Source organism: Barbatula barbatula (genome assembly GCF_947034865.1).
Source record: "Barbatula barbatula genome assembly, chromosome: 6".
NCBI lineage: Eukaryota > Metazoa > Chordata > Actinopteri > Cypriniformes > Nemacheilidae > Barbatula > Barbatula barbatula.
In genome coordinates, this window is record NC_136765.1 from 18113064 (window position 1) to 18137816 (window position 24753).

General features: G+C 37.7%; 3 protein-coding genes and 1 long non-coding RNA gene across 6 annotated transcripts; all 4 read right to left on the bottom strand.

The window, feature by feature from the left end:
* Nucleotides 1-1360: 1360 nt before the first annotated feature.
* Nucleotides 1361-16331, bottom strand: map4k3b (mitogen-activated protein kinase kinase kinase kinase 3b). Its single transcript, XM_079458324.1, has 32 exons — nt 16062-16331; nt 13956-14013; nt 13704-13794; nt 12701-12765; nt 12519-12574; nt 12385-12432; nt 12160-12202; nt 12001-12073; nt 11775-11906; nt 11494-11556; nt 11304-11385; nt 11099-11215; nt 10687-10765; nt 10528-10586; nt 10399-10439; nt 9551-9589; nt 7781-7835; nt 7414-7588; nt 6921-6991; nt 6797-6838; nt 6552-6636; nt 6391-6470; nt 6151-6211; nt 5960-6077; nt 5689-5747; nt 5170-5273; nt 4909-5080; nt 4718-4786; nt 4289-4381; nt 3955-4025; nt 3466-3521; nt 1361-3391 (listed from the first exon to the last, which is right to left on the bottom strand). Exons 1-32 carry the CDS (start codon nt 16155-16157, stop codon nt 3304-3306), a joined length of 2541 nt encoding a protein of 846 aa, XP_079314450.1. The 5' UTR covers nt 16158-16331; the 3' UTR covers nt 1361-3303.
* Nucleotides 16332-16654: 323 nt separating this feature from the next.
* thumpd2 (THUMP domain containing 2) lies at nt 16655-20270 on the bottom strand. Of its 3 annotated transcripts, XM_079459283.1 has the most exons (11): nt 20208-20270; nt 19939-20051; nt 19445-19577; nt 18812-19080; nt 18603-18680; nt 18156-18208; nt 17988-18075; nt 17581-17655; nt 17382-17496; nt 17168-17288; nt 16655-17037 (listed from the first exon to the last, which is right to left on the bottom strand). In XM_079459283.1, the coding sequence occupies exons 2-11, from the start codon at nt 20026-20028 to the stop codon at nt 16725-16727; spliced, it is 1335 nt and encodes a 444-aa protein (XP_079315409.1). In that variant the 5' UTR covers nt 20029-20051; nt 20208-20270; the 3' UTR covers nt 16655-16724. The 3 variants fall into 3 exon arrangements, with proteins under 3 accessions (XP_079315409.1, XP_079315408.1, XP_079315407.1); XM_079459282.1 differs by lacking the exon at nt 20208-20270 and having other exon boundaries at nt 19939-20112; XM_079459281.1 differs by lacking the exon at nt 20208-20270 and having other exon boundaries at nt 17382-17655; nt 19939-20112.
* commd9 (COMM domain containing 9) lies at nt 20208-22793 on the bottom strand. Its single transcript, XM_079459284.1, has 6 exons — nt 22720-22793; nt 22506-22631; nt 22249-22388; nt 22122-22156; nt 21942-22045; nt 20208-20809 (listed from the first exon to the last, which is right to left on the bottom strand). Exons 1-6 carry the CDS (start codon nt 22768-22770, stop codon nt 20672-20674), a joined length of 594 nt encoding a protein of 197 aa, XP_079315410.1. The 5' UTR covers nt 22771-22793; the 3' UTR covers nt 20208-20671.
* A 610-nt stretch (nt 22794-23403) lies between these two features.
* On the bottom strand, nt 23404-24251 carry LOC306895356. Its single transcript, XR_013786789.1, has 3 exons — nt 24113-24251; nt 23876-23936; nt 23404-23624 (listed from the first exon to the last, which is right to left on the bottom strand). It is a non-coding gene; the product is annotated as an uncharacterized lncRNA (long non-coding RNA).
* Nucleotides 24252-24753: the final 502 nt, after the last annotated feature.

A 24753-nucleotide genomic window follows, 5' to 3' on the forward strand; every position in this document is an offset into this window, starting at 1 on the left:
ACACATGCCCTGCAAATACTGGCAACAAATACTCTGTTGCGAGCATTTGCAACGCGTTTTCGTGTTTGTGTTGCAAGAATTTGCAGCGCATATCTGTGTTTGTTTTGCGAGAATTTGCAGGGCATGTGTCGCCAAACTAATGAAGATGCTTTCTGAATTTGCTGGTATTTTTAACCGTATGTTACTGTAGATGCGACATGGTTTTATCCGGGTCCGCCAAACGTCCGGAAATCAAAAGCTGTAACACAGACATTTAACAGTGACCAAGGTTTAAAAATGTCTAGTAGAGCATTATCCGATATAAGATTTATGAAGGCATGTTAGAGGTAGAGACGACATGCTTAAATGGCCCATTCAGTTAAACAAAACATGACTTTGTTACTTTGAATAAACATCTATTACATAGATACATCGTACAAACTGATGAAATGCTATGAATCTTAACGGACAGCTACATTCTAAAAACTCCTTCACTTTCATATTTACATATACTGCATTCATGTGACATTGTGTTCAGATTTACAGTATGCCTGATAAATAGCGTTTGTCTGCATTACAGATATCTGTCTGTGATACCCCATCATAAACAGAGCAGAAGTGTGCACTCACTGATCAACACACACACACAGCACACGTGTATCTGAGAAATCATTGTGCAAACCTTCAATAACAGTGCTTGGTAACATAAACTTGGCTCTTCTGCATAAATATTAAAATAAACAATCTTTCAGGTCTTTACAATTGTTCCATTTCCATTAAAGAGTAGGTCACAAGACAATAGACTAAACATAATGCTGTTTCACAGATTACAGTTTTAGAAAGGATTTGTTCCAACACTTACAAAAAGGGACAATCATATTATTATAATCCAATTAATTTCTGAATATACACCATGATAATTCCATTAATTTTAAAACATGCACCAAGGTCAAACAGCATGATTTGTTTGAGGTACTTTAAAGTACCTCATTAAGACCATGGTTAATGAATATGGTAATAACTCAGTACCAAGGTATAACCATCTGATACGATCACTGTGCCATGCAGGGTCGGAAATTACTTTCATTTTCATTACGCATTGACAAATCTGATCAATCTATTTGGTCTAGTTTCACAATAAAATAAAATAATGCAATATGCATTAAATAATAAAGGTTTGACTGATTGCTAAAACCAAGCATGGGACTTGAAATTACGAGACTATATTTATATTGGTTTGGAAAGCATGCAGCTGGAAATACCTCTCAAAATCGAATCCAAAGGACGGGCTTAATTGCCCATAATGTAAAAGTGAATTTCTGACATTGTTTCCATATTACCATAGTACTTGTTTTGTTACATGTTCTAATAGTTTTCGTTTCAAAGTTGAGATTTATGTTGCCTGCACTTAAAGGAACAGTTCCTTCAAATAAAAATTCTGTCATTTCTTACTCGCCCTCATGTTGTTTCCAAATATGTATAATTTCTTTGTTTTGGTGAACACAGAGAAAGAGATTTGAAAAAAAAATTGTAACCAAACAGTTCTTGGCCACTAATGACTGAAAATAATTATTTAGATAATTCTTTGTTCTCTTAACACAAAAGAAGATAATTTGAAGAATGTAGGAAAGCAAACAGTTCTGCTGCACTTTTGACTCCCATTGTTATTTTTCCTCAATGGTGGCCAAGAACTGTTTGGTTACACGCATTCTTCCAAATCTTTGTCACATTGTTCAGACTTGGAACAACTTGAGGGTGAGTAAACGATTACAGAATATGTATTTTTGGGTGAACTGTCCCTTTAAATTCATCAATGTGAAATGCTGCGGCAGATCAGTGCAACATTGTGAAGGTCAAAACAAACGTTCTGTGTTCCTCAGTTTGAATTACATGAGAGGCAGCAAAAAGACAGTATAAGATACCATGCTACCTAGTTTCTGGAGATTGTAGTCAAGCCATCACAGAAAATGACTCATATTAAACAACTCAAGTGTAAATAGCTCTATTAGCTGAACTGTAAGAGTTTCAAATAGAACTTCAAATTGATTTTTATTTGTTATTTATGGCTCTGTCCTAAATGGACTTCAAATGCACATCTATGTGATGACAATCACGTCTACCATTTAGGAAAGAGCCGATAAAAACAGCTGCCCGAAAGCACCACTTTCTGATCTTGTGCTGTTAAGAAAATGTGCAGCTGGTGGGAAAATAGGATAACTCACTTGGTTCAGGAGAAAGAGAGAGACCAAAAGAGAAAAGGGTGGTTAGATGATTCGATTTGGAGTTGACACAGAGAGAAGCTGTTTTTTACTGCAGTACTGACGGCTAGGAAGCTAACAAGATGGCCTTACATTTGCAAATCATGCCAGGTAAATAACAGGCTATATGTTTAGATTTTTAGATGACTGTTGTGCATGTGTGTATTACCGTTTTGGTGCACTAGTTCTGTGTATTAAATTGTTTCTATAGTGTATTAAAAAATATCTGGAAGCTTTTATGGAAAATGACAAAAGTACCAAACTGGTACAATACCAACATTTTGGTAATTTTGCAGCCTCCTGCTTAAAATGTGTGACCCTGCATGTGAAAATTATTACATATTACATATATCAAGCATCAACATTTGATATCAAATATTAATTTCACTATGATTTCAATCGTTGACATGGCCTCACTCAGTCAATATTAAAGTAATCAATGTTATATTTTCACAGAATGTACTTTACATTATTTGTAGGACGATTTAATGTAGAAAACAGTCAATCATAAAAAATGACTGGGTTTTCACAGGCAGGGACACATTTCATAAGTAAATGCTTTGCACGCTCTTGCAACATAACCAAGGCCGACAAAGAGCAAATTAGGTGTTCTTATATTAAGTTTGGCTTACAGTGCCATTCACATATATCTCTATCCATTGAGCAAATTAAGTTAAATGTGTTCTTCTAACAGTTCTATCTTCTATGTTGTTTATTTTATCATCCTGCTAGATTTTAAGATAGGATTTATTTGCCTATACATGACAGATTTCATGTACATCTAACTGATTAGCTTAGTAAATGCAGAATATCCAAATCCATCAAGCACATGGTATCGATTTAGTGTCAATACTGAGATACCAGGGGCTGGTACCAAAGCCAAAATTTTGGTGTGAAGCCAACCTTAATCCATAGTGTTTGAAATGTTTGTTCATTCAACAGTATCTGTAGTGTTTCGTCATATTGTCTTATGTTCAGTAGCTTTACAAATGAACGTGAGGTGTATGTCTCAGTAACATGAACTTTGTAGTGTGTATCATGTAGTGTTTGTTAATGTAGTGTGTTGTCAGTAGCTGTTCTCATGGCCCGCGAGGATGTACAGATTACTTTGGGCCGTCGGGTCATCTGTCGGTTTGCTTTCCAACACCACCACTCTGAGAAAGAGACAGAAATGATCAGAACAGCTTTGATAAGCACGGTATGGGTGTGTGTGCTGGTGATCTCTCACCTGTCTGAACCCAGCAGCCTGTAGTTTCGTGTATTATCAGAAATCTCCTGAGTAATCTACAACAGAGTATTGTTATTGATATTCTTATGCGGAGAGTATAAACGATACGCTAAGCTAACAATTCAATACGATACACAACACTGGGCTTCGGTTTATGATAGCATCACGATTTACAGCATGTAAAGACATTAAAGTATGAAACTGACACTCAAATGACAGATTTTTTTTATCGACAACAACCATTTTATGTAAACAAATAAAAACTGGATAGATCTGTCACTGAAAAATAAAACTGAATTTTAACATAAACATATATTTAATTAAAAAATATATTGCCACACGAAACATATCTTAATACATAGAATACGGTTTTCTTCATTTTGTTCACTGCGATATATTGTTACACCCCTAGTTAATAATAATACACACACCTCAGTTATCATAAACACACACATACTGTCATGAATCAGAAATGATGACATCACACACCTCACTGTTTTTAAAGCTTCGTCCCTGCATTCCGTGCTTCCAGAATGCCAAAACACTGTCCTGAAGACACACTTAAAAAAAACACAACGCTTGTTAAATATAGACAGGCAGACAGAAAGGTACTTTATTTATATCCCTTGACGGCAAATTGGTTTGCAGGAGCTAAAAATATCCATACAAAACAAAAATGCAAACATGTAGTACAATAAAGACTGCAGCATACAAATACGCAATATGTATACAAGAACAATAAAAAAGATATACCACAGAACATAAAACAAACTCAACAGAACCCTTATATAAAGCTGTGAGAGGTTTTTTGTATAATGCTTACCTATTGATTCAATCTGGAAGTTAAAAGTGAGTTCAGTCGACAACTTCCTGTTGGATTTTAGTCTGCCCTGCAAATTCACCAGTTTGATGCATCCTTCAAAAGAAATTATTACAAGTAATGACTTGCTTCAATTGAAACAGGAACACGAGTTAAATTATAATTACTGTAAATACATGTTTGAACAAAAGTCTGTGCTACAGGTTCAGCACTGATTTAGCAACCATGAGAGCTTTATTCAGAGTCATTAACAGAGTCAAATGTACTTCTGTACAGGAATAAGCCACAGGAAGCTAAAGAGATTTTACCACCATCCGACAACAATATAGCTCCTTACGGCAAGCTTTACATGGTGGCCAAGCAACATATCAACTTGAATTGCTGGGCTTACTGTATTTGGGTGTGTAACTGTACACAATCATATTTACTCACGATCTAGACACACAAGAACAGTGTCTCTCTCCAGCTGAGTCACATGAATCACACACGTCTGAGGTGTTTCTGGAAACACAAGAAAACCGGTATTCACTCAAAACCCCAGAGCAACATTCCAACAATTCCAAAAAAAACTTTTTAACACAGAGTAAATCAATCCATTGACAAAGTGAGCAGTTGATACTGACCCGGCTCTGTGAAAGTAGGGTTGGCAGCGTTGGGATCGACAGTGCCGAATGTCACCACCTGATCAGGGTGACTTCCTTTACTGACTGCCACACACAACAACGGGTAATGCTGCTCAGGAACCACTAACATCTCAAAGACTTCTAATGGACATGGCAGGGTGAGGTCTACACTCTGAGTAGACACAGATATACGTACATGATTGCACTCTTATGCATGGATGCACCTTTCTCTACATTTCTTAATGCATTTGTTGGGCTCACCTTTATTAACATAAACCGTTGCATGACCTCCACCCATTCAAAGAGCATTACGCTAGACTGGAAAGCTCCACATAAGTATTTATGACCCGTGTATGGGTTTCGCACTATACAAACACACACATACATAAGCATGTTACATTTTAAGAATGGATTTGTGCAATATTTTCTTATTCAACGCAAAGATATTTAGTTTTTGACGTTTGGTAACACTTAGTCAGTGAACGCATTAGCTAACATGAACTAACAAGTAATATCTTTTTTCAGCATTTATTCATGTTTGTTAATGTAAATTAATATAAATACAATCGTCCATGTTAGTTCACTGGGTCTTTTGTAAACTTTTGATATCAAAAATGTATTAGTGAATGCTAAAATTATCATGAAGTAAGATTAGTAAAGGGGGGGGGAGGAGTATTGTGCATTGTTAGATTATGTTTACAAATGCATAAACTAATTTTAACAAATAAAACCTTAATGTAAAGTGTATATACTGTATATAAACATATGGTTGGTACTGACCAACACAGCATTTCTGACATCCCCTTGTATCTGGTATTTTATTGGACACAGTAAACTTCCTGAAAAAAGGTATTCAAATGTATTAAAATGACAGCACTGTAATGCAAAATGAAAAACAGATTCAAGAAGAAGTACAAATCACATATTTTGTTCAATAATATGCTAAAAATAATCATTTCTTTTACCACCCTTGTTCAGAAAGCCTCTTTGCTCAAGCAGGCTAATAAGTAAAGTAAAATTAAATGTATGTAATGTATTATTAAGTTCATACCGAGGGATGATTTTGTCTGGGAGTTTATGCGTTGGGATGGCGACGGGTAACTTTTGCATCTGCCGAGCTTGTTCAAACAGACCCGTCAGGTTGTACGAGTATAGCTGGGATGCTTTACCTGTGGAGCATATGTTTACATTAGTCTAATCCTCAAACGTAATCCTTCTTTTCTATATTGCTTCCCCTCTCACCTGATATAGAGAGCAGCCAGTTGTTCATTACATAGACCCATGTGCACCTGCGTGAAATCAGCTGCAGGAGATTTTAACAAAACATTATTTATAATCCCACATCATTTTATTCACAAAATCCGCAGATGAAACTCAAAGGTAAAATGCAGACAAGATGGGGTCTTCAAGCAGGCCAAGGACCCTTTTATGGATAGAGATACGGAGCGTGCATACATTACCATATGAATGTACAGTATTTACCTGTTCCATGCTGCTCTCGTGGATTTCATTTAGATTTAGGGTATAAATTCCTTCCTCCCCTCCAAAAATCAGATACTGATCTGAAGCGCAGACAGAAAAGGAACTCATAAATACAAAAATAATGTTTTTTATGGATAAACCCTGCATATGCTGAATCTCACCCCTGGTGTTTGGGTTTATCCAGGAACAGGCACAGTGTATCTTCAGTGGACAGCCATTAAATACCTTAGAGAAACAAGCTCCCATCTGAAGAGCAGAGAGAAAGATCAACATCATGTCAGGAGAACCAGATCTACTGAGGTTGCTATGGCATTTGTGTCATTCCAGAATAGGAGAGAGATTGAGAAAGTGTGTAAAAGAAAGATGGATACAAAGATAGACGGAACATGAAGGCTGGATGACTCACATGTACTTTAGGGGTTGGAGGAAGACCATTACTGAGAGGTTTCTACAAAAAAATAGAAACATAAACCTTAATAAATACGTAAAAGTAATGTAATACCCGAAAACATTTTCAGAAATGTAAAGACCTGTAAACTGGATGCAGGAAGTGAAGCCAGCCGTTCTCTCTCTCCATTCTCAGGGACAGTCACTCCATTGCCTGCACACAAGAATATTTGAATAAAAGCATACTTGTCCTTTATTCAGAACAATCTAACTACTTCTTAAACCATGGGAAATTCTAACTACTTTATCACACAGGCCTATCTAAATCATGCTCTAAATCATGTTCAAGGAATTGTTCACCCAAAAATGGTGCCCATTGACTTGACCATAGTCATTTTTATTCCTACTATGGAAAGTCAATGGAGACCATTTTTGGGTGAACTATGAAAGCTACAAGCACATGGAACTCAGGAAGACTGTCACAGCTGTCTACCAATCACAGGAGAGGTTCTCTCAAGTGGGCAGTTCTCAGCTTACTTTGTTCATCCTGTGGTTCAACATGAAGCCACTCCCAGAATTTATATATCCCATCTTCCCCTGCTGGCTCTGTGCAAGCATACTCAGATGATTTGTTACCTAGACTACCACGTCTGTGTGGAGGCAGACGAGGAGGTGGTGGTCTGGGGGGCACACAGGAAGACGGGCGCGCAAGAGGGATGGAGCTCGCAGAAGGTGGACAACGCTTGATAGTTCCCTCTCCACTACTGTCCTCTGAAGCCGCACTGCTCTGAGTGGGAGATACACACTTCGGCTAGGATGTGAAATAAAAGAAGAGAGTGTGAGATTTTAATGCCATATATAAACATATGTACATTGTATAATAATATGTTGTGCTGCCGCTGTCAGATAATAAAAAATAACAAATCCTAATGATTGTCCCCTGATATTCATGAGATTTTGCCAAGGCAGAAATTAAGCATGTGTTGTATAGGAAAACCTTTACCTTGGGTGGTAGAGGGGGCGGTACTTTAGGCCTCATGGTTGATGTGGAGTTACAACTGTTGAAACACACAAATGCAGAAAAAAGCCTGTCACAATGATCTACAGAAATATCACCAATCAGGATATGGTAACACAGAATACGGATGCATGGAGGTTTTTTTTGGATAGTGTAAACACACACAGGAATATGATCAGGCGACAAACAGGCCTCATTCGCAATGCCAATAAACTGAAGGATTGGCAAGCCAGAACAGTAATGTGGAATCACAATTACTGGTTAATATGCTCACACACAAGTTTAATCTTGCCACTAAACAGAAGAAACACAAATTGAAATCTGGCATAGTTATGATGGTTTAGCTAATCACAAAATTACAAGCAGACCAAAACAGATGGTCAAATTAAACTGACGAAAAAATACAAATCCGAATCCACAACATACATATACAATTCTACAATCTACGGTTCCACAAGCTTTTCAAATATATCCTTAATGTGCATATCGGGATGGTTGTAATAACTAAATTAATTCAATACTTTCAAAAATTATTATAGTAAAAGATCTAGGTTGATATAGATAGAAGAGACGTGTAGAAAACGAGTAGAAGTTATATATTCTTTTTTTTTATTTAGAATTAATATATGAAGAGTTAATATGCAAAGCTATGTATAAATATTTGTTTTAATGTTCAAAATAAAAAATATTGTGCATTTCAAGTAATATCAATCAAACTGTAGTTGGGTAATTTTGATAAAATAATAATAACTACAAAAAAATTAAGTTACACTGTTCACAGTTACAACTAACAAAATAAAAAAACATTTAAAAACACGATAACACAACAAAAACATGATTTTTTAAAATCTGTTATCTGTTTTTCAGGTACATTATTCATATGTTATTTACAATAATAATTGATTATAATTATAATTCATAAAAATTATGCAATTTGCGTTTTTTTATTTTTTTACATTTACAAACGTTATTGTATTGCATATTGCATAACATAAGTTATCGCATTTAATATTGTGCAACCCTGAGAAATATCTCAAATCCATTCTGTAACGTAAGTCCATAGAATATGTTTCCAGGTAAAAAGTCTGCTTGCTTTGAAGAAGTATACGCACAAATCTTTTTACAAGAACAAGCATCGTTCATTCATATCCATAGCACAAATGATGCAGGACAAAATACGTTCCAAAGTTTAACACTTAGGATTAGGGATTTAAGCAAACCTCAAAAAACATATCAGCACTAATACCTTAGCAAGCGTAATTTATAATCTACAGGATATACGTGATTACATTCATTTGTCTAAGCAGCCAAGAAAGCAAAATAAAAACTAAACTCTGTTGGTTTCAATTGACATTCACACGAATCAATTCACAAACACATTTTACAAGGTTCATGCACATCTGAACCAGCAAGCACTAAAAACCAGAAACACGACACAAACCGAGCAAATCCTGCATCAATTTCACACTAACAAACAGTGAGACACTGATCACGGGTGTGTTTGGAACAAAACACATCTCACAACACATTCTCCTCTCACTTACTGCAAATCATCATCACCTTCATCCTCCTCCTCATCCTCTAAATGTGTCACATGACCCCTGAGAGAGATGAAGAGGGTGAGGCTAAAAGTGCATAGCAGCCACAAGAATGCAGTGACCCACATTCTCTCTTAATAACTGGGTGTAACTTCTTAGTGCAAAGCAGAGGACACGAATCTGCAAACGTGATCAGACCAATCAAAAGTGGCAGTACCTTTGATTAAGTTCCTCAGCAACAGATTTTAATAGACTCCTAAAAAGTAATAAATAAGAGAGAGAAATCATGTTACACATACACAATAAACAAGTGTATTTTATTCAGAAAACTAAGTTTTTTGCTAAGTTTAATAAGGCTTGTCATATACTGTAAGAAAAATAAACAAAATATATTATTGAGCAAGTACATCAAAAAAATCATTACACAAAACTTAGGTTAGCTTTTCCGCGCGCATTTTCGTTATTTAAAATGTAGACGGCAGGCACACGGAAATAGGGGGCGCCCTTTCTTTCAGCCGTGTCAGCGACGCATTGAGATGAAAGCCAATCACTTGTCATGTGACAAGAACCAATCAGCCAATATAGACAAGCTCAATGAAGATGGATACAGATGATCACAGCATAACTAAATCTAGTCGCAGATATATTGCAAGTTATTTTCAGTGCATATAATCCATACTATATCTCCTCGTCTCAACGGCTATCGTGCCCCATGGTTGCTTATCGACGACAGGAGACCGCAAAATCCAGGCCCTTTGGAAAAAATGGAGAACGCAGTGCGGCTCGCGTTTTCCGCGCGGATTTAGATGCGATATGTGAATCGGGCCTTAAACAATGATTTATACGATTTTTGGGAGAAATTTGTTATTTCCTTTTTACCACAAAAAGATAAGTGTAGAGGTAAAAGTTACAAACTGCAGCTTTAAGGAATCATTAGGGTCAGGTGAACCCTTAACCAGCCCAAATATTTATTTTGATGAATTAGTCTAATAAACACTCCTATTTGTCAAGAAAAAATATGTAGCATATATAGGACAAAGTTGACAAAGCAAAAAATAAACTCACTTGTTATTTCCCAAAATGCTCTGGGACTCTAACGGCAGATCCTACGTGAATCATAAAGAAAGGCAAGTCATACAAATAGAGCCAAACAACCAGGTCAAATAACAACAAAGCAACTTCCATGTCACAAACCATCTCAAGATGTGCTTCCGTCTCCTTCCTCAGAGGCGGGTCAAACGTCACCTTATCAACTAAAAGAGAGTCACACACACACATCAGATTAAGTCAGCTAAGAAGTCTTGTGCTCATTACAGTTCAGTAAGTCGAGAGGCTGTTCGATGAATGACTTACAGTTTATCTCAGACAGAGTCTTTCCGTCTCGTGAGCTCCTGCTGGTCGAGCGGATTCGATGCGGAACAGAGACAGGAGACTGCAAACACACAAACATAAAGTTTTAATGTCAAGCTAAAACATTTGTAATATTCACTCATTTCTGAATTCTGTTATTCAGATCATAACCTTTTTTACACATTTCCTCAAGACAGCACTGCAAATCACTGCCATTATTTGTTACACTCAAAACTCAAATCACATGCGTTCACAAACACACTGCAGTGTGAGTAAACCACACCGGTACCTGCCAGCTGGCAGAGCCAATAGCCTGCCCTCATTTAGGATATAAATCTAAAGAAACAACCAATCAGAAATCAGTGCCCTATCACAGTTCCCCAGTAGTTAAATTAAGAGTAGGATAATGTGTGACCTCTGGGTCAATGTCATCCTCTTCTGCATCACTGTGTGAGCTGTGGTCTGGGTTGCTGGCTTTGTCCAGAAGCTCAATGGCAAGAGTGCGACTAAGAGGTTGAGTAACAAATGGGTGCTGTGGACAAAGAAGGCGTGTTATGAAACATAACCGAACGATTTCGAAGTCAATTAGAAATGTTATCCGAAGAATTGGTGCAACTCACCTGCAGTAACCTGTCAGCGGTGGGTCTCTTCTTGGGATTTTTAATCAAAGCCATTTTCACAAAGTGATGGAAATTATTTGTCCTGCATTAGACAAATGAAAGGAGTTTGAATTTATCAACTTTTAAAACTGCTGTCATTCAATTACAAACTGTTCTTTTAAAACTTACACACAAAGAGACATAATCTTACCACTTGACTTTATCTTTCAGTTTGGGTGGCTGGAAGTTGCTCTTAGTCATTAAGAATAGTGCTCTGAGGGAGGGAATCACAAACATTTAAAGAAAACATTGTCCTGGACAAAAGAATTTGCAAAGTAGACCAGATTTAATACTTTTAGCAAGACAAAACTCTTGTAAACTAAAAACATGACACTAACCAAAATATGAATACATGAATTTAGCAAAAGCTAAAACCTATCGCCGCAGATATCTCCATGGTCATCTAATCAAAACAAGCTACGGGGCACACACCTCATTGGGTGTAAGTCGAACATTGGCGGCTCCAGTTCTGCTAGCTCAATAGCCGTGATGCCCACAGCCCAAATATCACAGAGCTGATTGTAGCCCCCTTTCCTCTCCACGGCTGCCACCTCAGGTGCCATCCTACAAACAGAGAATGACATGCTCCACTGTGAAATTAAAAGCTATAATAAGTCTATGATATGAATATTACAGTATGAGGAGACGACTGCCATACCAATATGGAGTTCCAATGAAGGACTTTCTTTTTGCTAAGGTGGCTGATATTTGAGCAGAAACCCCGAAATCCGCTGGAGGGAGACAGACAGAAGGTGTGAGAAAGGAATTAGTTTGTATTTTATAAATGTAAACTTGCTCATGTGAGGAGTTTCCTTACCTAGCTTAACATAGCCATTGTCTGTTAGCAGAATATTTGCTCCCTACAAACCAAAATGTGACATGTTAACCACAACCCTTGAACCGAGGAGACCCCTAATATGAGTCTCATTACTGACCCACTAAAGTTTTTTCTTTATTACCTCCACAAATCCTAGATGAGCGCATTTAGCAAAAATGTGAGTAATGTCTCCCTTAGGTGTTTTTGTGGACACCCAGTTTTTACCTTTATGTCTCTGTGGATCTTGCCCTTGTTATGGAGATAGTAAACACCCTGAAATGTACAGATAACAAAAGCCAAATTAGCACTAATCCTTTACAGTATTTTTCGGCAATAAATTTGACGTGCAGTGCATATACCTGCAGTGTTTCCCGGCACATATATGCAATCTGGGATTCTGACAAGGGCCCGGTAACTGTTAGATACAGATATAAACATACATGTATGTGAGAAATATTGCAGAATACAAAAGTTCAAGAAGAAAAATACATTGTACACTATTGTTTTGGATTATATTTGAGTGACAGTGGACAATGGTTACCATGGTAAATATCCTGGAGTGAACCGCCTCCACAGTATTCCATACTGATCCATAATTTATCTCTCCTGAAATAGACACATTAAAACATCCATTAATCAAGTCTATTAAACCCCTTTTAGTCATAACAACTTATGTCCTTTAACAGGTGGTAAATATACTATTTAAGAACTGAGATGAAGCAACAATGTGCTTTTCAGAATGCACTATTTGGGGACTTAACATATTATATATATCAAGCCATAAATAATGGATAAAATTACAGTTTAGTTAAAAAAATTTAAAAACATTTGGGTGAAAGTTAAAGGGATAGTACAACCCAAAAATGAAAATTCTGTCAGTTCCAAACCTGTTTAAATTGCTTTACGAACAGTTCTTGGACCCCATTGACTAACATAGTAGGAAAAATTACAATGATAGTCAAAAGTGCCCCAGAACGGTTTGCTGTCCTTCATTCTTCCAAATATCTTCTTTTGTTTCCAACAGTGTCCAATTTCTCCTACTATGGTATTCAATGGTGGACAAGAACTGTTTGGTTAGAAGCATTCTTCCAAATATCATGTATTCATCAGAACAAAGACATTTATTCTGATTTGGAAAAACTCAAAGGTGAGTAAATGAAGACAGAATTATCATTTCTGCGTTAACTATCACTGAGGTCTAGTCAGTAACATCTAGCGGTAAGGTTGCGAATTACAACCGACCGCTCACTCCATCCCTCCCTTTCGAAACACTACGATGGCTCACAGAAAATGGAGAATTACATACAAGGGGACCCACGGTGTACGTAGATAGAAATAACTCATTCTAAGGTAATAAAAACATAACTCTGCATTGTGTAAGCTCTTTAAGCCCCTCTGAATACAAAGCTATGTATATTATATTGCATTTCTATCAATAGATCATCCCAAAAATGACACACTGGACCTTTAATGCAGAAGATGATGCTTTAGATTACCTGGTGTGGAACGTAAATTGCTTATGGGGTTTCTGTGTGTATATGTACCTGAGGTAACTGCCAAAATATGCCACAATGTTTGAGTGTTTACAATCTTTCATCATAATAATCTCCTGCTGCACCACGTCAAAGTCCTCTCCTGTGAATCAATCAACATGGAAACAGTCATTCACTACTAAACCGTGAAAGATTCTGATGCCTCTAATTACAATATGCACGAACACACCACAGAAGTAATGTTTAACCTCATATGGAAATGGCCAGTGATTGGGAAGCTATCTACAGGTGGTTACAGCTTACCTGGTTCTAGCTTGATGACTTTGATAGCAGCCAGTTCTCCAGTGCTGACATTACGAGCCTGGAAACGGAAAGAAGAAAACTTAAAGCTCTTATGTGCTCAGTTGCTCGGGAATAGCACGTTCAAGCCATAGCATTAAATGCTAATTTGCTGGTTGTAGGAATGTTCCAGGCATATGAATGTGTCTAATGGTTCATAGGGACCTATATGGTCTAATCAATATTTTACATTATTTGTTTGAAGTTAAAGTGACTGTCACAGAAAATACTGTCTCGAGCATGAGCAAGTCCTAAACATCCTAAAACTGAGATATGAGAATCGTGTTGCCTGTCTCTAGATCTGGAATTATGATAAACTAATAAAGCTGTTTATTTAATATTTAATAATCAATCATTCATATTGTGAAAGCCCTGTTTAAGGATATATTTTAAAGGATTTAGTGAAACACACACACTTGATATTTTATATGCTCATACACACAGAGACACACAATGGCTTTGTCTGCAAGACTGAACTGAGAGACATCTGTCTGCCCAGCAGAAGTGGGGATGATGTCATCACAAACAGAGAGAGAGAGAGAGAATTTCCACCACTTTGTCTTTTAATGGCATTTCATTCAGCTTTCCAAACATTACTGGCAAAACAGAGGCTTCTAAAATATGTATATTTATTTACAATGCTATGATAGCTGACAAATAGAAGACAAGGGGAACACATCAGAGAACTTTCAGGATATACACACAAACACAGTCACAGGGCCTCTCCATGAGCAATGAGGCATTTCTCTCCCCTGTAATAAATAGCTTAGAGCTCCTTTACTTTATTAAAATATCTAGTTGACAACTCCAATAAGGCTATTCATACGCGAGTTAACAACATTTTAATAATCAACCATTTAAAAAAAATACGTCAGACTCAATTCTGATATTAGAGGTAAAAGTGGGTGAATAGTCTGGCTAAAGTCTCCTTTCTGTAGAGGTGGTCGAAAAACATTGTCTGTCTAGGCTGGTCTTAGATCTTATGCACATTAGATCAGCGGTCCCCAACCTTTTTGCAAGCGATGGCTAGTTGTTGATAAAAAACGTATAAACATGCGATGCCTTATATTTCAGTACAAAGGACCAAATTAAGTTTTCTTTGCACTTGAATATTTTAAAGCTTAAATCACATGCAAATAATAAAATTTTCTTGACGATATAGTCACATATTAGTCGACTGTCCTGGGCATTATTGTTGAGCCCTGTGTTTGGCGGACACCACGTTGGAGACCACTGCAATAGATGAACCCACTAAACTCTCAACCTATAATGCAATCAGACTAGTCTTGCAATCTCAGGAAAAGTTCTGTTTGAATGAACACGTGTGAATTACAAGGCAGAAGCCCAACACACACAAACACACACACATTCTCACCCACGCACCATGAAACCCCAGGAAGAGGGAACAATTATGAACAAACAGGATGGACATAGTTGTGGGCAAAACACATTTGCAATTTAAAGATCAGCTACTTCCTGTCAGCAAAGGAAGTTGGACATGTTTTTTATTTCTTAAGAACGCGGAGCTTGATTAGGCTCATTCCAATTTTTCAGCATTATCTTTAGCTTACACAAGAAAACACTTGCCCCAGGTCCCTGACAGCAGCCTTTGGTAGTGACCATCTGCTAGTGTGTAGTTCATTCTGGGGCTGTCTGCAGCAAATTGGTCTATTCTCTCCTTGTTTATGGCACATAATTCACAGCAGCATAAAGGATTTGGCTTTGACAGCCCTGCGCTGGCACTCTGTAGCAAAAGAGAGCTGCTGGGCCCTGTTTATTATAAAATAAACGATCTCCAGAGCCTATATTTCACAATATCGGAGATGCAACATTGCTTTAAACACAGATACCCTCACGTCCAATATAAACACGCATCTGTTGTCTTCTTATAAGCACTGGTTACATCGGCAAATTCAGTGGCTGTGTCAAACCCTAATCAAATTCCTAAGTGGGCAGTACATTTGGGCGTGTAACGAACATTTATAACGCGCACATGATGACTGGAAGTGCAGTCTAGGTAAGTATCCTGCTAGGCTCGGGGATAGGGCCAGTGTGTTGATAGATCAGTACCTTGTAGACATCTCCATACGTTCCGCTCCCGATCCTCTGGATCAGCTCAAAGTCCTCCTGGGGGTTCCTCCGCGACAGATCCAAACTTAAATTCATTGTGCGGTTCGCCGTTTGCTCCCACCTGTTTATTAACGAGGTTCCGATGTCATAAACCGGAGGGGGGCGACGATTGCTGAGACATACAGTAGCGGTGGGATACGAAGGTCTAGTCCCACTACCGAACTACAACAACATGGCCTCCTGTGCGCATGCGCAATGCGATCGCCCCGCAACAAACACGAAGGCAGTGAGCCCGAAGACACGACAGCGTGAGAAAGGCGTACGCACGCAAGACAAACTTTAAGGACGTTAATCTAATAGCGCTAGACCACAAAATACGCAACTACTCTATTTTTAGTATGAAGATGATATATAATTTAATATAATTTTGTGATTTATTAATGGTTAAATCGAAAAACTTTTTTATATTTAATTTGGCGCAGCATAGTTTACATTTAGCAGACGCTTTTTATGCAAAGCGACTTACAAAGATTGCTCACATTGCATAGTTGTAATTCAAATTATTTTTTAAAAGAAGGACAAGACCAAGGTTTCTCAAACATGTTTTATTAAGATCATTAATATTCTCAGATTATTTGCATATGTATCAGGGTTCGCTTGTGCTCAGTGTGAGCACATTTCAGGTTGTACTTTGGTGAATGTGTGTATAAATGCATCTGTGCTCCCCAAACTAACCTTGTGTGTCTTGTGTGCTTGTAATGATGTGATTAATATGGGTGTTTCGGAGCTTGATTTATAACGCATTAGGTTTTCTGGTGTGTCTGTGCATTCATTGTTTGCGTTTGTGGGGTCAGTGCGAACTCTCTGTGTGTCTGAAGAGTTTGCATGCTGGTTGTGTTTGCAAATGATCTTCTTTAACTGGGCAGAAAGTTGTAAACTCAGTAATAGAACGAGATGTCCACCAACACGAAGTACCCTAAGAAAGAAAAATAAAGTTTGCTGTAAGTTATCAACTCAAAGTGTTGTAAAATAAAGTACACGTATGCAAATGCGCACTATGGGGTGCACAGATGTCAATAAACATCACAAATAAACATGCTCCCTACCTCTCCATCTCTTTAAGTAAGAGTGGCAAGGCAGTGGCCATATCAGTGCTACAGCTGAACTTTCTGCCAAAAGGAACATCACACAGCACAGCATCAACCGCTCCATCGTTCAGTGGGATCTCTAAGGTTGATGGAAACATTGCAAATTATAGGTGATTTTAGAAAGTAGAAAAAAGTTGATAGCAAAAGACGATGGTAAAGTGTTCGTCCATACCCATAGCAGAACACTGAATTAGGTGAACTCTTCCTTCAATTCCAGCTGCTTTCACATTCTCTGCAGCTTTCTGCAACTGAGAAATTTCTATATCCATGCCTAGAAACACAGCACTCTGCAAACATACACATTTAGTTACATTATTTATGTATAACTTTTTATTATGTGGTGCATGTGGTCTTTGAGTGTCGGTACGTACAGAACAGTCTTGGGCTGCTTCCAACAACACAGCACCAACTCCACACATTGGGTCTAAAATTACACAATCAATCAGCTGGGTAGAGAGAGCGAGAGAACAAAAAACAATGAGATACAATAACGGTTTTGTCTGAAGTGAAACTAAAATGAAAGTATATTGGGCAGTTTGTGCTGTGACAAATAAATGGACAAATGTATATTCCAAGTAGCCTCTTAACATCACAATTATACAAATGAAAGGTGAAAATATAACATGACCAAAATTGTTTTAGATGACGTAGAGCATATCAAAGTGCATGAGACTCAAATCTTCCCTCCCCCCAAAGATAGACATGGTGTTTTAATGGTCATTCAATGATTCCACCTTGTTTATGCAGATGTACCTCTTCTTGTAATTCTAGACCTTACCTGTTTAGGGCAAAGAGAGGTCATGGCCCAGGCTATTGTAGAACGCAACCCGTTGTGTTTCATATAATGACGACTGGCCAGTGGATGCCTGAAGAATATACACACATGCAGCATTAGATCTAAACTGACATAATAACATAAGTGTGGTTCTATCACAAAGACACTTACTTCAAGAGAGGCATGCCTACAATGCAATGGTCATCACTTAAATACACATTCACCTATTTACACAGAGAGACAACACAAAAGCATTTTTAATTTATCTTATAGATTTATCATGCTACAGTCTGTGATGCTTGTGCAAGAATTCCCACACTGAGACCATTTCGTTTTCATAACTTTTTTCTACCCTTTCATTTGTGAAAAAATCCCTACGATTTGACAAATTAATAATTTAATCATTATAAAAAAAAGAAATCACAAACTATTAATCATACACAGGCCACATCACAATGCCATGTTTTCTTAAAATGTTAACAAATTTTCCATGTGGGAACTCTGCATAATTGACACATAAATGCATCACATTTTCATTAACATTTGTCCTTGACATTGTTTTGCGTGTCTGTATAAGTATAAAGGTGTGAGTCTGCGTATATTACATACAGTATTTACCTCAAGTTTAGGCTCTCTCAGATCTACCTTCCACCCAAGCTTTTCTTTGATGGCCATCCCAATAATACGACTCAGTCTCTAACCACACAAACAGAAAGGTCACTTACAAACAGTACAATATGCCATGATATTTTATACAATAAAATTAATTACATATAACAAGTATACTCATTTTCTATTTCAAAAATACAAAAAATGTCCAAACACACTTGAGATGTATAAGAGCGAGCAATGACTCCGCTGCAGCGGCAGCTGACTCTGAAAGATGGTGGGTCCTTCCCCAACTGTATATTAGAAGAGAGAGAGTTTGTGGCGGTTGCATCCAAATTTAAAATGTCTTCTTCCTCTCTCTTTCTCTTCTGTCCACGATGCTGTCTGTCGTGAAGCTCTCCCTGTAAGGTTGTCCATGTTAAAACGTTCTGTTTCCACATGTCCGCATGTCCCACAATGCTTTGCTGTACAACGACAGCTGCCTTTGCTATTATTGAAACAAAAACAGAGCAGACCTTCAAAATTGGTTTGCCTTCATGTTGATATATAGTTTTTGTCTAGATCATTTTTTTCTTCTCTTGAGTAGTTAAATTATACCACCGATGCCTTCTCAAAACCTGTCATGTAGGCAAAACCAAATAATTTCCAAAATGCAAATTAAACGTGGAAAATTAACAAATTAAATGTCAAATGTTGCTTTACAATAAACGATTATTATTAATTATCCCGGTTTTGTCACATTCTATGGCATTTCTGACCCTGGTTCCTGTTTGATGAAGGGTTTAGGGTCATCTTGCCGACCATTCAATTTAGCAACCAATCAGAACACTGTGATTTCCCCTTCTACGCACCTGGATTATTGGGAATCGAAATAGGTGCAGCTTTGCGCAAAAGCAGAAACAGTCTCTCTGCAGATTTGAGTTGTGTCACAGTGTGCAGATGTGCATTGCTGCAGAAGAACACTCTTCCTGGGATCTGCTCCACCTGATCCAAACAAACCAAATAAAAAATGTAAAACGTTGGCGTCTATACAGTTCTAAAAAAACTACTGTAAAATGTAACATCCAACTGTAGAGGTTCACCTGGTAATGTTACAATGTTAAATGGACAGTGGTGGTTGTGTGGTGACTGAAAAGTTCACTATTGAATAATTGCCATTAACTTTATAAGTTTATTTGTGAAATGCACAATATTGTAGGGACAGTCAATATGCTGGAATGCATGAAATAAGAACTGCGACTCTGGTGGGACTCGAACCCACAACCTTTGAATTGCCTCATTCTAATCTAGAAGTCCAATGCGCTATCCATTGCGCCACAGAGCCCGATACATCAAAGTCACTCACTTCAGTAGCAGCCAGCTTATGTTTCACCTCGTCGGCCAGCAAGTCCTCCATCCCTGCGCCTGCTGTACAGTAGAAGCGTCTCATCATCATTATCACAATTGCTCATGAAATACCTGCAGTGAGTGGAATAACAAAAGCGTGCAACAAGCAGCACTCAGTTAGTCTTCCGGGTTCAAACTGCTGTCAAAATTAAACCTTAAAATAAAACCGCAGACATACTTTTAAAATATGGATTCATACATTAAACGTATTCAAAAATGAATGCTTACTCGATTCCGACTGCTTCTTTTATCATAATATTAAAGTGGAAATTTCATGATTTCTTTTTAAGTGTTTCTAACAGGACTTTTATCTAGACAAAACCACGGACTGTCTATGTAAAGGTCTACAGCGCCTCTCGAGGTTATATATACAATTGCAACAATGTTAAAACGACATTTTAGGAGCAACTCCAAAGTAATTTGTGCGAGATACAGTATATACTTCATTTTCGCAAACACGGATTATGTTTTTACATATACTTTTTAATGCTCATGCCACTATAAATTGAGAAAGTTTTTGTAAAAGACAACTTGTATGACAATGTTTCTTTACATTAAACATATTATACATTGTATCAGATAACAATTCATTATTTATTAACTGCCATTTACATTTTCAACATTCTTTTGATGTTCAATCATTCTTTGTCTGAATGTCCATTAACTGGTGTCTGTGAGATTCTCCCCCAGCTCTATTTCCTTGCCACTGCTGTCAGCTGGTCTCTGATGCGACCCAAGCCATCTATCATAGTGTCCAGTGTCTCTTTGCTCAGCTCCACTGTAACCGTGGACTCATTTGGACTGCCAACATTGCACGGAGTGTCCTCGAGCTACAGCAAACACATAGAGAATGACTGTTAACAAGTTACATACTTACACAATCAATAGGGGATCAAATAATTATTTCCCTCACTGTAGGCAAGTTTGCCTGCTTACATAGAAATGAAGGGTCTATAATTTTTATGGTAGGTTTATTTGAACTGGTAGAGACAGAATATTTAAAAAAATCAGGGGACAAAATGATTCATAAAGGTTATAAATTGATTTGCATTTCCATCAGTGAAATAAGTATTTGATCCCAAAGCTGGAGAAACCTCTTGTTGGCAAGCACAGAGGTCAGACATTTCTGGTAGTTGGTCATCTGGTTTGCACAGGTATTGTCAGGATACATTTTAGTCCACTCCTCTGTGAATCTTTAAGGTTTCTTGGCTGTCGCTCTCCTTCAAAGATTTTCTTTAGGACTGGGGTCTAGAGACTGGCTAGGACATTTAAAGTGCTTCTCCTTAAGCCACCCTTTGGTTGTCTTGGCAATATGTTTTGGGTCTTTGTCATGTTAGAGGCACATCCACGACCCATCTTCAGTGATCTAGTTAAGGGGAGAAGGTTCTTGCCCAATATTCTACGGTACATGGACCCATCCCTCAGCCCCTAAATACGGTGGAGTCATCCTATACGAGAGCAGAGAAAAAGCCCTAAAGCATTATGTTTCCACCACTGTAGGGATTGGTGGTCTTGGGGTCATAGTTAGCATTTCTCTCCCTTTAGTCAATTTTCTTCCCATTTTGCCGCAACACTTTCTCCAAAACCTTTTCTGAATCATTTGATGTTCATTTTCAAAATTCAGACAAGCCAGGTGGGCCTTCTTGGGCAGGAGGACCTTGCAGGTGCATATATATATAAATATATATATAAAATATGCAAATCAATTTATAACCTTTATATACATTTTTTGGATGATATTTAGTTTCTATCAGTTAAAATAAACCTACCATAAATATTATAAACCCTTAATTTCTTTGTAACCAGGCAAACTTACAAAATCGACAGGGAATCAAATAATTATTTTCCCCAATGTATATACTTTTAACATTTCATTCATTTTGTCAAAATACTGTACAGTCTCGAAGACCAAGATACAATTTTAAGCAAACCACACATCACAGCATTGATTATGATTCTTACTTTCATTTGAAGAAGACAGGTTGGCACGGCCATACGACTTAAAGAGTCCGAGGCTGTCTTCATATCTACTCGCCACTGCATATCCACCAGCTTTGGCAGTGAAACTACAAAAACACACACTCATTAAACAGCAACATCTCCCGGTGATACAATGACAGCTGTATTACAATGTGCACTCACTTTGACTGGACAAAGCTTCATTTCTCCACGTGACGCTAAAAATATTCACAAATATTCACAATAAGTTAAACACTTGTCCATGGCTCAGACAAGACCATGTAATGCTCTAAAATAGAAATCAAACCACCTGTTCTCCAAGATAATTTTGGCTATCAGGTTCTTCAGGTTTGAGTGGAATGATTCTGGAAAAATAGGCAGGATCTGGTCTGGAGAAGTTAAATGATGGTACACAGCATGATGCGAAAGAGCGTGAAATGCTGTCAGGACCTGTTAATGAACAGAACAACACGGATAACATTCAGCATTTTTGTAACTTTATGGTAAAAACAAACGACAAAGTGGTTAGATTTGGTTGTAAGATTTACTGTAAACATTAAATCTCACTCGAATAGCTTCATCGTTGGACACGGACAAAACATTTGCTGTGTTTTCCACCAGAGACTGAGACTTGAGCTTTGCAGCTGTGTAACTCTCTGTGCAGATCTGCCGGACTGCATCTTTCGACGGAGCCTAAATGAACAATCTTTCAGCTTTAGAGGTAAGTCAACGACAGTGGATACGTGTTATTGTAATAACTAACGGACTATCTAAAACGTACCTTTAATAAAAGCTGCAAGGCACTGAACTGCTCCTCTGTAAGAAAAGCCATGATGAAGTAGCTGAAAGCTGCGGTCACGTGAATACGCGACACAAATTTCAAGTATCAAAATAAAAGACCCTTTGAAAAAAAATTGTATTCTAGAAAGACGTCTTCAAAAATTGATCTAGTTTAGATACATTTTAAGTGGAGGCAAGATACGAGTATGCCCTTGTATAAAAACTTTGTTAAACAATTGGAACACGTGTTTTGAATATGAAAAACATTTCCGAATCTCTAAATGCATCCCTCTCTGGAATATGAAAATCAATTATCATCGTCTGTTTTTTTGTGTGCTTTATAGGGCTGCCGCTCATTTATCAAACAAGATAATTATTTGTCCATATATACAAACAACCAGTACAAGACAGAGTATGGATTTAACCTGCAGGTACGGTAAACCTCTATTTCTCTGTGCAGAAATTTGAAAGGTATAATGACTCCCCGGGTCTTTATGTTGTTCTCTCCCTTATAGACACAGGGTTTCTTCCTGAGAGAACTGAAGTTTGCGGTGACAGTGTATTTTGCTGCTAGTGTCATCAGAACGCCTCTACATCAAGATCACTGGGAATTATCGAGTCATTGACATGAGTCAAACACTTACAAGAGTTCACAATAAACAACTAAACGAAGACAATAGTTTTTATAAACATTTATTTTGACCAGCTCAAACAAGGACACCACACGGTTTATGAACGTCAGTATATTTTGCAATCTTGTTTTCAACGTTCTTTTCTGCCTGCTTGGTCAGTTTGATCTCAAGCTTCTTGACGTAATGCAGCTTGGATTTTCCATCCTCTTCTCCAGTGTGGCGGTGATAGCCTGGTACTTCCAACCTCACGTGTCAGACAGCCAAGCAGGGCAAACTACAGTAAAAACACCAACATTTTATTATGCAATAAAATGATTAGATCAGAGATTAAAACCTTAGGGGCTTTTATAGACAAGGAACTGCTTTTTGTCTCAGTTGGTAGTGCATGTAAAGTAAACTCATTGTCAAACTCATACTTCTTGTGAAAAAACATCACTGACGAAAAGCACTTTAATAAATCGTAATACGAGTAATAAAATGCCACCACAGTTCAGTGGTTATTCTAAATGGGGACCAAGATCTTACCTTGCGTGTTGGCTATAGGACGCACAATCTTCAGAGCAGCTGGGACAACCATACGCTTCCTCTGCAGGACACATTCAATTTAGAAAACACAAACCAAGGACAATTTTCAACGACAAGAACAGAAATGTCTCAGATCATGTTGATAATATCAGCGTTTATTCAAACAAGGTAAGTAAGGGTTTTTTAGATGGCATCATTGACAATTTACCTGTGAAATAAAAATGACTGATAATTTACCTTGTCATAAGGAGGGGGGACTCCATCAAACACCTTCAGCCTATCCAGAGCAGCCTGACCCCGCTTAGTTTTGTGTGGAACCGTACCTGTTCAACAGAGATCATGTTTTTTTATGATCAAGCCTTCAATTGCCGTGCAATTTATGTGTGATTTTGCAGCAACTTTCAAACTCAGCAGTCAGATCCGTGGTTTCATCAAAATTAATCAGGATTGGCAAAATATGTTTTCATCATTGTTTGAAGTGTAGTCGCTGTGAACGACAAGGTGGTAGTGCCTCACCTCTTACGGGCCTTCAGAAGATTCAGCTGACGGCTATTAAGTGATAGGGTCCACAGGAAGGGTTGATGTTCATCCTCTTGCGCAGGAAAGCAAAGTACTTCAATGCACAAAAAAATTATCCTATTGTCATCAAACTTCAACATTCAGAGACAAAGGGTATGTAAAGATAATATTCTTAAGTGTCCAACAAACTTACCTTTGTTGTGGTAGAAATCTCAGGTGCCTCTAACATTTGCATGGATTTAACAAACAGGTACTGTATACATTTATAGAATGATCTTTACTTTGTGCAGAAACTATGAAATGTAGCAATGACTCTCCCACTTTGTTCTATCTCTTATAGACACTGGGTTTTTCCTGAA

Excerpts from the sequence above, each read along its gene's own strand:
- map4k3b (XM_079458324.1), bottom strand. The coding sequence starts at position 16,157 with ATGAATTTAAGTTTGGATCTGTCGCGGAGGAACCCCCAGGAGGACTTT. Across the intron at positions 12,575-12,700 it reads ACTCCAGGATATTTACCATG|TTACCGGGCCCTTGTCAGAA; the intron begins GTAACCATTGTC and ends TGTATCTAACAG. Across the intron at positions 12,203-12,384 it reads AGATCCACAGAGACATAAAG|GGAGCAAATATTCTGCTAAC; the intron begins GTAAAAACTGGG and ends TTTGGTTTGTAG.
- thumpd2 (XM_079459281.1), bottom strand. The coding sequence starts at position 20,028 with ATGATGATGAGACGCTTCTACTGTACAGCAGGCGCAGGGATGGAGGAC. Across the intron at positions 18,209-18,602 it reads TGAGAGAGCCTAAACTTGAG|GTGAATGTGTATTTAAGTGA; the intron begins GTAAATACTGTA and ends CTGTGTAAATAG. Across the intron at positions 17,289-17,381 it reads AATTCAGTGTTCTGCTATGG|AGATCCCACTGAACGATGGA; the intron begins GTATGGACGAAC and ends CATCAACCTTAG.
- commd9 (XM_079459284.1), bottom strand. The coding sequence starts at position 22,770 with ATGGCTTTTCTTACAGAGGAGCAGTTCAGTGCCTTGCAGCTTTTATTA. Across the intron at positions 22,632-22,719 it reads CCTTGCAGCTTTTATTAAAG|GCTCCGTCGAAAGATGCAGT; the intron begins GTACGTTTTAGA and ends TTGTTCATTTAG. Across the intron at positions 22,157-22,248 it reads AAAATTATCTTGGAGAACAG|CGTCACGTGGAGAAATGAAG; the intron begins GTGGTTTGATTT and ends GAATATTTTTAG.